A 15,269-nucleotide genomic window follows, 5' to 3' on the forward strand; every position below is an offset into this window, starting at 1 on the left:
AGTACCAATGAAAACAGAAAACGTACGTCATTCATTCATTTTTTTGCGTTGCGTGATTTATGATGACGTATATTGTACTCTCCTCCAATCAGAGCTGTGAATCTGCGCATGTCACATAGGCTCGTCTCCTCCTTTGACGCACAGACGCGAGAGGAGATGAGATGCTTCGATCTTTTTATTAACATATATTTCATTATATTACTCCTTTCCATCATATCGACGCGTTTAGTTTCATATTGTGCATTTATTCCAAGTGTTAGGTTTGATAACTTAGGTTTAGATTTCTACAAAACGCTGTAAATTATTAGATACACTTGTAGCTAGTTAATCATATTGAAGATGATAGCAAGTGTCATCTTTTTACAAAACCTTATTCATATGTTCCGAAAACAGCTCAAACATTCAGGCGACTTGCAAACGAATTAGAATTGTTGCGTCCTTAGCTGTAGTTCTGTCTTGGTTATTTGGCTGGACAAAGCCTTTTTAGTGGAAATTGAATGTCATGGTTTCCTGCAGCCATGTCTTGTAAATCTAAAGTTGCTCCCAGTGTTGACTTCGACCACAGCTGCTCTGATAGTGTCGAGTATTTGACACTCAACTTTGGGCCCTTTGAGACTGTCCATCGCTGGAGGAGGCTACCACCATGTGATGAGTTTGTGGGTGCAAGGTACTGTTTATTTACAACAGCTGATCTCCATGATCAGCTAAATGTTTAGTTTCAGCTGGTCATAATGTGTACTGTAATATGTTTTGCATGCAAAATGGTAATATATATATATATATATATATATATATATATATATATATATATATATATATATTTTTTTTTTTTTTTTTTTTTTTTTTTTGCAGGCGTAGCAAGCACACTGTTGTGGCATACAGGGATGCCATCTACGTCTTTGGAGGAGACAATGGGTGAGTGTTATTGACTTTGTTTGAAAGGCATAACTCAGATGATTCAGAAAGTTCTCACTCCTGTTATCAATTCTTTTAGGAAGAACATGCTGAATGACCTGTTACGGTTTGACGTGAAAGACTGCTCATGGTGCCGGTAAGTTTTGTATGTCTTTTGCATGAAGGTGGATGTTTGTATTTCTTATAAAGTAGCCACTGACTTATGTAACTCATTTAATTGAATAGGGCATTTACTACTGGCACCCCACCAGCACCAAGATATCACCATTCTGCTGTTGTGTATGGAAGCAGCATGTTTGTGTTTGGTAGGTTTTGCTGTCAAACTTCTTTCAATCCCATAATTACCCCATTTCTATGTACGTAATGTTTTGCTGGTTGTGTTCTAGGTGGCTACACTGGAGATATCTATTCGAACTCTAACTTGAAAAATAAAAACGATCTGTTTGAGTACAAGTTTGCCACCGGTCAGTGGACAGAATGGAAGGTGGAGGGGCGGTAAATCATAGTTTTTCATTACTGATATTTTTCTGGTATACTCAAATTTTGTTTTTAAGATTTACACATTAATTAAGATTTTCAGAATTCCATTAAATACATAAATGTTTGTGTTTTATGTTCTAGTTTGGTTGCCAGATCTGCCCATGGAGCCACAGTCTATAATGACAAGCTTTGGATTTTTGCTGGATATGATGGAAACGCAAGGCAAGTGTGTATTTACCCTTTTGCACTATTCACAGCTCTCCATAGAACATTTCAATCTAGTAGCATTCCAATCGAATCCAAAATGCTTATGTTCTGGCATCCTTGTGTTACTGTATATTTACTAGTGGATGAATAATAATAAAATTTTATTTCGAACAGGCTGAATGATATGTGGACCATTGGTCTTCAGGATCGTGAGCAGGCTTCCTGGGAAGAGGTGACTATTTGATATCATATTGGAATTATGCATATTCTTTGATTTAAAAAAAAAAATTATAACAACGTTCATCCAAAGTCAGAAGTCCTAATTTGACCTTGAATTTAAAAAAAAATAAATACTTGGGGTTTGCGTTTAGGATAACTTTCTCTTCCAGCATACTATGTTATACAGTCGTTTTATGTACCAGTACTGCTTTCTTTGTGTATATTAGATTGAACAAAGTGGAGAAATTCCCCCCTCCTGCTGTAACTTCCCTGTAGCTGTATGTCAGGATAAGATGTTTGTATTCTCTGGCCAGAGTGGAGCCAAGATCACCAACAACCTCTTTCAGTTTGAATTCAAAGGCCACATGTGAGTACGACACATGTTAACATGGCATTACCAAGTTTTTATTATGTTAAAGGGATAGCTCACCCAAAAATGATAATTCTCTCATCATTTACTCACCCTCATGCTAACCCAGATGTGTTTGACCTTTTTTCTTCTGCTGAACACAAACAAAGATTTTTGAGAAGAATAACTCTGTAGGTCCATACAGTGCAAATTAATGGTGACCAGAACTCAGAAGGTCCAAAAAGGACATGAGGGCAGCATAAAAGTAATCCATAGGACTTCAGTGCTTAAATCAATGTCTTCAGAAGCAATATAATAGGTGAGGATGAGAAACAGATCAATATTTAAGTCCTTTTTTACTATAAATCTCCAACTTTGACTAGCCCCAACCAGTAGGTGGCTGAATGTGAAAGTGAAAGTCACTTCCAGCTTGTGTAAGTGAAAGTGTAGATTTACAGTAAAAAAGGACTTAAATATTGATCTGTTTCTCATCCACACCTATCATATCGCTTCTGAAGACATTGATTTAAGCACTGAAGTCCTATGGATTACGTTTATGCTGCCTTTATGTGATTTTTGGACCTACAGAGCTGAAATATTCTTCAAAAAATCTTTGTGTTCTGCAGAAGAAAGACAGACATACACATCTTGGATGGCATGAGGTTGAGTAAATGATGAGAGAATTTTCCTTTTTGGGTACACTGTCCTTTTAAGTAAAGGGGAGCTATAATATTTGTAGTCAGATACTAACATATTTGAACAGCAAATTCTGCAGTGCATTTTAATGGCTTTTTTTTTTTTTTTACAGATGGACTCGTATCCCAACTGAGCACTTACTGCGCGGTTCCCCTCCGCCTCCTCAGAGACGCTATGGACACACAATGGTGGCATTTGACCGTCACTTGTACGTGTTTGGAGGGGCGGCAGACAACACTCTGCCTAATGAACTTCACTGCTATGATGTAGACTCTCAGACCTGGGAGGTCATACAGCCCAGCACAGATAGTGAGGTAAAGAAGATCTATGCAATTACAGGAAAATATCAGTCAATTCATGCAAATTCATGAATATGCTGCCCAAATTTGTTTCTTTCACATAAAAGGGGAGTCAGTGAGTTTCACACTTACTATTATTTACATTTTTAGGTTTTTGGGCTTTTTGTTGATATATTATTAAAATTATTGGGGAGAGAAAGAGGGAATCGGATCGGGACATGACCATACCAGAACTGAACCTATAACTCCTGCATGAGCACCAGGGCTCAATGTTTCTGGGGTGCGTGCTCGCCACGGCTCTATGCCACTACTTTGACATTCTTTTTTTGTTTATAGGTCAGGGATAAACATATTTTTTGTTTCGGGGCAAGGGTATTATACCATATTACATAGTTTTGGGGAAAAGGTTTCCTGTTAAACCAAAAGGTGATGTGTTTTTATTTTATTATTTTACTATATTTTCTGTTGTCATGCCCATTTTCATTTAGATGCCAAGTGGGAGGCTGTTCCATGCAGCGGCTGTTATCCACGATGCCATGTACATCTTTGGCGGGACAGTGGATAATAATGTGCGCAGTGGAGAAATGTATAGATTTCAGGTGGGTGCTTGAATTACATCTACTTCTTCTGCTGTTCCTTACAGCTAATTTTAAGTGGACAAAATGCTAGCCATGTTTCCCCTTTTGAGAATCTAAGGAGTAAATAAAGAAGAAAGCTGTGAACAAAAGATGAAATTATTCCTGATCCTTATTTAATATTTTGCCCCAGTTTTCTTGTTATCCAAAGTGCACACTTCACGAAGACTACGGGAAACTGTGGGAAAACCGTCAATTCTGTGATGTCGAGTTTATTTTGGGGGAGGTTTGTTTTTTCCTCTTGTCACAATTAAAAGTTGTGTGATATGTCATTCTGAATCATTGGTTATATTTAATTTGTATTAATGTATCATCTGCCATAAACACTTAAATACTGTTAATGTTCACAGAGGGAGGAGAAGGTTCTTGGTCATATCGCCATAGTAACGGCTCGCTGTCAGTGGCTTCGCAAGAAGATTCTACAGGCGAGAGATCGACAGAAACAGGTTTAGTTTTTTCGTCTTATAATTTCCTATAAAATTGCATACAGTGTAAACCCTAATGTTGTCATTACTGGATAAATCAAGTTGTCTTAATTAAACATTACTTAAAATGTCAGGTTTTGGGCTCATAACTCAAATATCTATATTCCTTGAACTTATTTATTTTAAAATTCTATAGACTTAAAGTTTTAATTCAATTTTAATAATTCAAATTATTAAGTACAAAATTGAGGCTATAGGGAATATATTTTAAGAATTCAATTTAGAATTCAAAGAGGTTTTAGCTCCTTGTAGTATTATATATGTTGATTTGGAGCAAATAGTTGTTTCGTGTGATGACACCATAAGGGTGTCACAACCATAAGCGCTATGTTTGGAGAGGGGTCAACAAATATTGCGCTCCTTCAAACAACCACACCGTCTTTTTCCAGAGCAGCCTGTATTTCTCCTGAGGTTACCTGTTTGGGATACAAAGAAAAACCCACAATTCTTCTGGCAGTTGTGGCTGAAATCTTTCTTGGTCTACCTGACCTTGAAAAGTGTTTGAACTGTACTGACTGGCATTTTCAAGGCTTTGGATATCTTTTTATATCCTTTTCCATCTTTATAAAGTTCCATTAACTTGGTACGCAGGTCTTTTGACAGTTCTTTCTGCTCCCCATGGCTCAGTATCTAGCCTGCTCAGTGCATCCACGTGAGAGCTAACAAACTCATTGACTATTTATGCACAGAACTAATTGCAATTTAAAAAGCCACAGGTGTGGGAAATTAACCTTTAATTGCCATTTAAACCTGTGTGTGTCACCTTGTGTGTCTGTAACAAGGCCAAACATTCAAGGGTATGTAAACTTTTGATCAGGGCCATTTGGGTGATTTCTGATATCATTATGATTTAAAAAGGAGCCAAACAACTATGTAATAATAAATGGCTTCAATGATCACTATCTTTAAATAAAAGACAGTTTTCTTTTTTTTTTTGCATGATCGGTCATATTTTCAAAATCAATGCCAAAATTTCACAATTTCTTCCAGGGTATGCAAACTTTTGAGCACAACTGTAATTGTAGCTGTGTAATTAAATTTAATTATTTAATTAGTCAATTCAATTAAAATTATTAAATAGAAACAACAATATTTAAAGGGAAAATCTGAATGAATTTAAATACCTTAACTTAAATAATTAAGTTCATTCTTTATGAACATCAAGTTATGTGAACTCAATTACACAATTTTTTTTTTTTTTTTTTTTTTTTTTTTATGAGACACCATTACTCAATTCAATTGATGGAACGACTTTACTCAATGAATTGAGTAAAGTCAACTTATTAGGGTTTTCAGCATACAAGATGCACCTGATAGTAGCTCAAGTGCTATTTTCTTTTTACACATAGGTACACTAAAAACACACAATCATCTAGCAATACGAGTGGTTTCCGTATGCATATTTGTAATCAGGGTAATTCGCCAAAGATTTCTTCAAAATGCAATTTTTTAAAATCTATTTTCTATATATAGTGATCAGCCAAAACATTAAAACTACTGACAGGTGAAGTGAATAACATTGATTATATCGTTACAATGGCACGTGTCAAGGGGTGGGATATATTAGGCAGCAAGTGAACAGTCAGTTCTTGAATTTTGGAAGCAGGAAAAGTGGACAAGCGTAAGGATCTGACAACTGGTGAACCGGCGACAGGGTCATGGGTGCCCAAGGCTCATTGATGCGTGTGGGGAGCAAAGGCTAGCCCATCTGGTCCGATCACACAGAAGAGCTACTGTAGCACAATTTGCTGAAAAACTTAATGCTGGCCATGATAGAAAGGTGTCAAAACACACAGTGCATCGCAGCTTGCTGCGTATGGGGCTGCGTAGCAGCAGACCGGTCATAATGCCCATGCTGACCCCTGCCCACCGCCGAAAGTGCCTACAATGGGCACGTGAGCATCAGAACTGGACCATGGAGCAATGGAAGATGGTGTCCTGGTCTGATGAATCACGTTTTCTTTTAGATCATGTGGACGGCCAGGTGCATGTGTGTCGTTTACCTGGGTAAGAGATGGCAGCAGGATGCACTATGGGAAGAAGGCAGGACAGCGGAGGCAGTGTGATGCTCTGGGCAATGTCTGCTGGGAAACCTTGGGTCCTGGCATTCAAGTGGATGTTACTTTGACATGTACCACTTTCCTAAATATTGTTGCAGACCATGTACACCCCTTCATGGCAACGGTATTCCCTGATGGCAGTGGCCTCTTTCAGCAGGATAATGCGCCCTGCCACACTGCAAAAATTGTTCAGGAATGGTTTGAGGAACATGACAAAGACTTCAAAGTGTTGATTTGGTCTTCAAATTCCCCAGATCTCTAACCAAGTCCGATCCATGGAGGCCCCACCTCGCAACTTACAGGACTTAAAGGATCTGCTGCTAAAGTCTTGGTGCCAGATATAACCACAGGATAACCTTCAGAGGTCTTGTGGAGTTCATGCCTCGACGGGTCAGAGCTGTTTTGGAGGCACGAGTGGACAGGTGGTTTTAATGTTGTGGCTGTTCGTCCCCCTCGTGGCTCCAAAACAGCTCTGACCACCAACAATCATCCATGCGACTATCTAATCAGCCAATTGTGTGGCAGCAGTGCATAAAATCATTCAGAGACAGGTAAGGAGCTTCAGTTAATGTTCACATCAACCATCCGAATGGGGACAAAATATTATCTCAGTGATTTGGACTGTGGCATGATTGTTGGTGCCAGAAGAGCTGGTTTGAGTATTTCTGTAACCGCTGATCTCCTGGGATTTTCATGCACAACAGTCTCTAGAATTTACTCAGAATGGTGCCAAAAACCAAAAACATCCAGTGAGCAGCAGTTCTGTGGATGGAAATGTCTTGTTGATGAGAGAGGTCAACAGAGAATGGCCAGACTGGTTCGAACTGACAAAGTCTACGGTAACTCAGATAACCCCTCTATTCAATTGTGGTGAGAAGAATGGCGCTGTTGTGGCAGCACGAGGGGGATCTACACAATATTAGGCAGGTGGTTTTAATGTTGTGGCTGATCGGTGCGTGTGTGTGTGTGTGTGTGTGTGTGTGTGTGTGTGTGTGTATATATATATATATATATATATACTCGTTTTTAAGCATTCTCCCATTGAGATACATTCTGTAATGTACATTCTTAGTAATGCAATTTTCTTTTTATAGTAATTTGATGTCAGCAAATCCAAATGTGTTATTTAATAGTTTAAATATGTTTGCCTTTTTTTTAATTTTTTTTTTTTTTTAGAAGAGTAAACAGGAAGGCAATGAGGAGAGTGAAGAGTCTGGCTTTGGCAGTGGAAGGACTTCAAGGGGTCCTCCTTTATTAGAAGTATCAATCCGAGAGGCAGACGCTCAACCATTTGAAGTTTTGATGCAGTTTCTGTACACAGACAAGATACAGTACCCACGCAAAGGTGAGTACACTTATCATCACATGCCAGCTTAATATAGGACTTGATTTTGACACCGTAAGTGTCATAATCACATATTTTAAAACACTCTTCTGAGAGTCTTTTCCATGTCTCTCCACACAGGTCACGTCCAGGATGTGCTGTTGATCATGGACGTATATAAACTTGCTCTGAGTTTTAAACTGTCCAGACTGGAGCAGCTCTGTGTACAGTACATCGAGGCATCTGTTGATCTGCAGAACGTCCTGAGTGTGTGTGAAAATGCAAACAAACTTCAGCTGGACCAGCTCAAGGTAAAGTTGATAAACAGTGTCCGTCCGTTGATCTGTCCATCCATCTATGGTGAAAAAAGACAGTGAACACACAAATGGTAGCATAAAATCTCAGGAGTTGGCACAATTCTAATATAAGTATACTGTAGCTGTGTTTGCAGCTCAAAACTTGGATGCCCTGAGAGGGTGTGTGATCACTAACAATCAATATCTCTTCATTACGTCTCGGTTTCTGTACTCCAGGAGCATTGCTTGAACTTCGTGGTGAAGGAGAGTCACTTTAATCAGGTAATCATGACTAAAGAGTTTGAGCGCCTGTCCACTCCACTAATCGTGGAGATCGTGAGACGAAAACAACAGCCGCCTCCCAGAGTCTATTCTGATCAGCCAGTGGATATAGGTATGAATAAACAAAAATAACTAGAATCATTTTCACCTTTTTAAATGAAGCGAACCTGTTGTTCTTGCCCTCATTTTACCATTACCATTTCCTTTTCAGGCACATCTCTCGTGCAGGACATGAAGGCCTATCTGGAGGGGGCGGGGTATGAGTTCTGTGACATCATACTTTTGCTTGATGGCCATCCACGCCCTGCACATAAGGCCATACTGGCTGCTCGCTCCAGGTAATGGACACAATAGTCACTAGTTTCTATAACCACAACTGGACAAAGATGCAAATAGATTTTCATTCCAAGTATTAAAGTAGACATAGTCAAGTGTAAAATACGGTTAAATTGATTATTTTTTCATTTTTTTAATATTGGAAAATAACAAATATTTTGTTATTTGTTGTTTTTTATTGGCAGTTATTTTGAGGCCATGTTCCGCTCCTTCATGCCAGAGGACGGACAGGTGAATATTTCAATAGGTGAGATGGTTCCTAGTACACAGGCCTTTGAATCTATGTTGCGCTATATTTATTATGGGGACGTCAACATGCCTCCAGAGGACTCGCTGTATCCTTCCATACTGCTCTAAATGCTGTTGCTTGATTTTATAGTGCTAAATGCAATCTACTGTGTTTACTTTATCAAGTGCATATCCTGTGTATTTATTTGAAATCCAGTTCAAATTGAAGACAAGATTTATGATAATGATCGCAAGGCGAGCACTTTTTTAAATTCCAACATACTCTTTATTCTTCTGCATAATTTTCTGCAATTAATTCAGATTGAATAATTGTTTAACATTTAAACTACAGTCAAATGATGTAGATAATTATTAAAATTAATTAAAGATAAAATACTTTTTCAAGTATTGTATAAACTTTACAGTTTTTAAGAAATGCACTGTAAAGGTTGTAAAGTCTCAAATGAACCATTCAAAATCTAACTGCTAGCAATGATGTGTTTTTTTTTTTTTTTTTTCAATTTGGAATGCCCAATGCGCTCTTAAGTCCTCGTGGTGGCGTAGTGACTCGCCTCAATCCAGGTGGTGGAGGACGAATCTCGGTTGCCTCCGCGTCTGAGACCGTCAATCCGCGCATCTTATCACGTGGCTTGTTGAGCGAATTACCGCGGAGACATAGTGCGTGTGGAGGCTTCACGCTGTTCTCCACGGCATGCACGCACAACTCGCCACGTGCCCCACCGAGAGCGAGAACCACATTATAGCGACCACCAGGAGGTTACCCCATGTGACTCTACCCTCCCTAGCATCCGGGCCAATTTGGTTGCTTAGGAGACCTGGCTGGAGTCACTCGGCACGCCCTGGATTCGAACTCGTGGCTCCAGGGGTGGTAGTCAGTACCATTACTCGCTGAGTTCCCCAGGCCCCGCAATGATGTCATTGTAATATTTGCATACTTTTTGGTAAATAAATGGAAATCACCTGATATACGTGGTTTTTATTGCCTTTAAATATGACAATTAGGAGAATGTATTAGTTCTAATTACTGTAGATAGTTATAAGTTTAATTGATTAATGAATTTTACAGCCCCTATTCTAATGTTATTTTAGTTAATACATTTGCCCTTAACTAGAGCACAGGTATCTCTTTGCAGCACCTTATTACTACGGTTTCTCCAACAACAGACTGCAGGCCTACTGCAAACAGAACCTAGAGATGAACGTTACAGTGGAGAATGTCTTACAGGTAGGAGTGATATGACATTTACTAACATTCTAATCCTTTAATGATGAACAACAGCAGTCATGTGCTGTTGTCCTTTTCTTGGTCCTCAGATCTTGGAGGCGGCTGATAAGACTCAAGCTCTGGACATGAAGAAACACTGCCTGCACATAATCGTCCATCAGTTCACCAAGGTTGGTGTGCTTTTGACCACAGCTCTAAGCGTGTGCTGGTTACCTCGCCATGGCTAAAACATGTAATCAAGATAATCAGTGCAACGTGGATAACCATTGCAAGGTCTTAATGTGTACATTACGATGGTCCTGATTGCTCTTTGCAATTAATAATCCTGTATGTATTAATAAATACACAGAGATCTATAATTATGTTTGACAGAAAGTTTGACATGCTTTGATCGTGACCTGATCATCAGGATCAATGCTATAAATCTGCTCATTCTCATCAGTAATCATAAATGTGCCAATCTTTTGGGTATACATCTATATTGAGATGTAAGTATTATTGAAAATCAGTGTTGGGGGAAAAACATGATTTTGAAATGCCAGTGAGCGCCTTTATGAAAGTAATTTCTAATACCTATTTAATATTCTTGTGCATTTTGACCCTATTAGGTTGTTAGCTTCTTTTTGGCTGTGTTAATTTGCCGTCAGCAGTCTCTTGCATGGCCTGTGGTGTTTACCTTTTTTTTTATTATTTATTTTTTGGTTCTCCTTCCTTCCCTGAAGGTGTCCAAGCTCCCCAACCTGCGATCGCTCAGCCAGCCGCTGCTGTTGGACATCATTGACTCACTGGCATCCCACATATCAGACAAACAGTGCACTGAGATGAGCTCTGATATATAGCCTCTCCTCTCCTCTCCTCCCTTCTCTCATCCCGTCCCGTCCCATCCCATCCACTACAAACGTATTAATTTAATCTTCTGCCCAATTCCTTCCCTTTCCGTCCAGCACCTCCTCCCAACCTATTCAGGGCCGGCGCTGGCCAAATTGATGCACTACCCAGAGTTCCGTGATTGTCAGACGGGGGGAGGGGGGTTGCGAAGTGATGAACTGACGTGGTGCGAGCTGCGAGGCGATCATCTGCGTTCCGCGACTGCAGTCGTGTCCTTGAATAATGTATAATGCGAGCAAGGGCAGCCGGTGGAGTTATTCCTGCTTCACACCCCATTCTGTGTGCTGCTTCACATACCCGTAGATTTGAATGATCAAAATTGTGATTGGGAAACATGCAGGATGATTGTACAATTGCTAAAAATAACTACTGTTACATAATACTGAAACCGTATTTTGAAAATGCACTTAATTGCTAGTGCACATTACACAAGTCTAATTTCAGTTTACTGCCCATTTTAAAAAAAACAACAACTAATAATTACAAATTAGACAATTAAGTTTCCCACATATTTAAAGCTTTAAAACAACGTATTGGAGTGGATCTGATGTGTCCAGGTCACATTTCACTGCAAAAAAATAAATAAAAATAAATAGCGTTTTGACAAATTTTCATTATAATTAATCACATTTCCCCACCAAAATTTTCATCGATATAATGTGTTTTTTGTTACGTTTTTATTTTTGTGCCCATCATTCACCATGGTGTTTCTCATTAAATTCTTATTTATGTAATATACATTTAGGTCCCACTTTATGGTAAAACTTTACAAAAAGGTTTCATTTATTAACATTAGTTAACATTAGTTAACATGAACTAACAATGAACAATACTTTTACAGCATGTACTAATCTTAATGTTAATTTCAACACATAATAACACATTTTAAAATCATAATTAGCATTTGATAAAATTATTGCACAATGAACTAACAATGAACAATTGTATTTTTATGAACTAACATTAGCTAAGATTAATAAATGCTGTAAAATCACATTGTTAATTGTTAGTTCATGATACCAAATGCATTAACTAATGTTAACAAATGCAACCTTATTGTAAAGTTTTACCCACTTTATATTAGGTATATTTAACTAATATGTTCTAATATTAAATTACATACTATGCTATGTATTTATTGTTTAACTACATGTGGTCTCACTTTATATTAGGTGGACTTAACTACTATGTACTAACATTGAAATACATGCAAGACTATTTACTGTGTAACTACATGTTGTTCTGCTAAATTCCCACATTTGCTGCTACTGAGATTGAGGTACGGGTAGGTTTTGGATTAGGGGTTAGAGTTAGGTTTTGGGGTAAGGGTTGGGTTAGGGGTAAAGTTAACAGTGTAACTACATATGTAATTAAATGCAAGTACTTTAAATGTAATTACAATGCAACAACATGTATGTACATAATAAGTACTTAGTATCAAATGGTTAAATACATAGTAGTTAAGGCCACCTAATATAAATTGGGTCCCTATATGTTGTTCTGCAAAGTTTTCACAAGATTCACATTTGCTGCTACTGAGTTTGAAGTATAGGTAGGTTTAGGAGTAGGGGTAAAGTTAGGGTACAGGTAAGGATTGGGTTAGGGGTAAGGTTAACAGTGTAAGATGTAATTACAAACAGGTACTTTAAATGTAAGTACATTGTATCAAATGCTTAAGTACGTAGTAGTTATAGAGACCAAAAAAAGTTGGTCCAATATTTACATTTATTAATTTAGCGAACACTTTCATCAAAAGCGACTTAAAAATGAGAAATACAGCAAAAGTGAGTTCTAATAAGAGAAAATCTACAGTACAAAGTTTCAGTTTTGTTCAGAGAGGAAAGTGAGAGACAGTGATGAAAAAATAATTTGGTTTTTTATTTTTATGAAGCATAGTAATTATGTATATATTCATTTAAATTTTTTGTATTACATTAAAGAAAAAATACTGCAATACAAAATCTAAAATCAGATATCAATACAAGAATTAAAATCAGAATAAAGGCAGTATAACAAATACTACCATTATTTTTAATCATTACAGGAATGAGAATAAGATTATTTGTTATTCAGGAAATGCAAATTGGGTGGTAAATGTGTTTAATTCTCATGATAATAATATCACATTCCAAAAAACTTTAATTGTCTTAAAATGGGCTTCATTTTCTTGATTTTGGGGTGAAATATGACCTAGGCATGTTCTCAGATTCAACCATTGTGGTCATTCTTGACCGTAGTTTATATTACAGATTCCATATATTCTTTTACATTTAACAATGAATTGAATTCACAATATAAATTCTGTTTCATATTCTAACCTGCACTTTATAAATGTAAAAGTAGTCAGATTTATTTAATCCATAAAACTTGTATTGATTCTCTATTGCTGTTATCTTGAGTTATGTCATTGCTCTTGATTACACCATTATGACATAAATAAGTGAATCATCACAACAAAAGTCAATGTTAAGATGTAACAATGTTATACTTTACTGTAACCATGAAAATAAAGCTGAATTATCTGTTGGCCCTGTGGGCACTATGCCTTAAATAAATTGTGCAATGTCAGCAAACTAGTTTTTTGGTCTTATTTTATGAAGTTTTGGTGCTCAAAGGAATGCCTAAAACAAATCTATAACCATCTGTTTATACACACTTTGCATTGTGGTCAATTAGACTATATTAGCTTGCTTTGTTTCTGAATATTTCTAAGGACATAACTGAATGAAAAGACTAAAATGGTAAATGTAGTACTTTGCTAATAAAGTGTGCAAATGTATACTTTTCCATAACAGAAAGCAAGATGGGACTGAACAAGAGCCACTGATTCTTTAACAAATTGGTATTAAATATGCACATTTTTAACTGAAGTCCTCTACATTTTAAAGTTTCTCAGCATTCACTGCCATTTGCAACTGAATATAATTAAATCTGAGACGCTGGCGATGACAGAAAAATAAAAGGCTTTGGACTGCAGCACAAAGGGACTCATTCTCTCTAGAGTAAAACACGCTGACTTGCTGCTAGAAGCATGTCTCAGGCCACCCATAGCCTTACAGCAGCCGCAAAGATCAGACTTCTGACTTCTAATATAAGTTTTCATTATAAGTGAATGGACATGTCTGGGAACACTGGCACCTTCAACAAATAGAGTTTTGTAGACTCTGTAAATAAATAAGTAATCAAGGTTACAGTGAGGCAATTACAATGGAAGTGAATGGGGCCAATTTTTACAGGGTTTAAAGGCAGAAATGTAAAGCTTATGATTTTATAAAAGTAATTACAGTAATTCTTATGTGAAAACAACTGTAAAATTATTTAAATCATCATCAATTGTTTTTTTTTGTTGTTGTTGTTTTTTTTGTTGTTGCAGTTTTAGGGTTTAAATTCTCTTCATTTCGGCATGTGGATCTGGTTACAATGGATATGCAGAGATAAGACTGCTTAATGCAGTCCTATAAAAGAAAGACATTTTAGCAACGGCTTTTAAGAGCAGTTTTGTAGGAATTATGAAAGATGCATTATTAAGTTTGAGAGTGTTTTAAAAACTTTCATTTCAGTTCATTTCATTCCAAGAAATTTTATGCAAGTCAAAAGTGCTATGATATTCTGGTTCCTCTATATGGCTCGGGCCCCTCCTTGAATTGAAATCTGTTGGTTCTAATGGGTTGACCAATGGTAATAGTTACACTTGCCTTAGCAAACACCCATAACAAAGTGGTCTAAGAGTTCCAAAGTCACGTATGAATGAACTAAACTTTTATCCCTTTTAAATGTAAATCATGTGCCATCTTCAAATGCATTATAGGCTACACAAAGGGGAAGATATCCATTGTCCAGTGTTCAAGGACAAATAGTGAGGAATGGATACGCTCAGCCCAGCATGTGGGGCAAGGTGTCCAATTTCCTTCCAATAGTGGCTGAATATCAGAGGAGCTTTAGTAAAAAAAATCTCATGTCTCCTTGTGGTACAGTACATTGTGTTCTCAATGCAAACAACTGTTTATTCAGCAGCTACATGACACTTGGTAAAATCACTGAGCTGCTCTTGTGCTCTTCTTTCATTTGATTAAGATGCAGTAGCCTAAAACACTTTCTTCCAGGCTATTATCAGCTAAAATAAACATTAAAGAGAAAGGTGTGAGCTACACAGGGGAAACACTCATGTTAACACATATAATATTTGCAACTTCTTGTTATACATTTGAAACAGTTTGCATTATAATATTTATGAAATGGCCCCAATCACTTCCATTGGAAGTGCCTTACTGTAACCACAATTTTATTTTTTAATAAATGAGGGATGAGTCAAAATGATTTTTGT

The 15,269-nt window shown here is 37.3% G+C and overlaps 1 protein-coding gene across 2 annotated transcripts; it reads left to right on the forward strand.

Annotated features, from left to right (window-relative positions):
- The first annotated feature begins 133 nt into the window (after positions 1-133).
- On the forward strand, positions 134-13,511 carry LOC127437675 (leucine-zipper-like transcriptional regulator 1). 2 transcript variants are annotated; one of them, XM_051692742.1, is made up of 20 exons: positions 134-667; positions 853-915; positions 995-1,051; positions 1,141-1,220; positions 1,302-1,410; positions 1,537-1,617; positions 1,777-1,834; positions 2,049-2,188; positions 2,979-3,180; positions 3,654-3,764; positions 3,934-4,026; positions 4,151-4,246; positions 7,522-7,690; positions 7,811-7,980; positions 8,203-8,359; positions 8,459-8,585; positions 8,769-8,918; positions 9,952-10,057; positions 10,147-10,227; positions 10,780-13,511. In XM_051692742.1, exons 1-20 carry the CDS (start codon positions 498-500, stop codon positions 10,894-10,896), a joined length of 2,337 nt encoding a protein of 778 aa, XP_051548702.1. In that variant the 5' UTR covers positions 134-497; the 3' UTR covers positions 10,897-13,511. The 2 variants fall into 2 exon arrangements, with proteins under 2 accessions (XP_051548702.1, XP_051548710.1); XM_051692750.1 differs by having other exon boundaries at positions 7,525-7,690.
- The last annotated feature ends 1,758 nt before the right edge of the window (positions 13,512-15,269 follow it).

Source organism: Myxocyprinus asiaticus, chromosome 4, assembly GCF_019703515.2.
Source record: "Myxocyprinus asiaticus isolate MX2 ecotype Aquarium Trade chromosome 4, UBuf_Myxa_2, whole genome shotgun sequence".
In the NCBI taxonomy this organism is placed as follows: Eukaryota; Metazoa; Chordata; class Actinopteri; order Cypriniformes; family Catostomidae; genus Myxocyprinus; species Myxocyprinus asiaticus.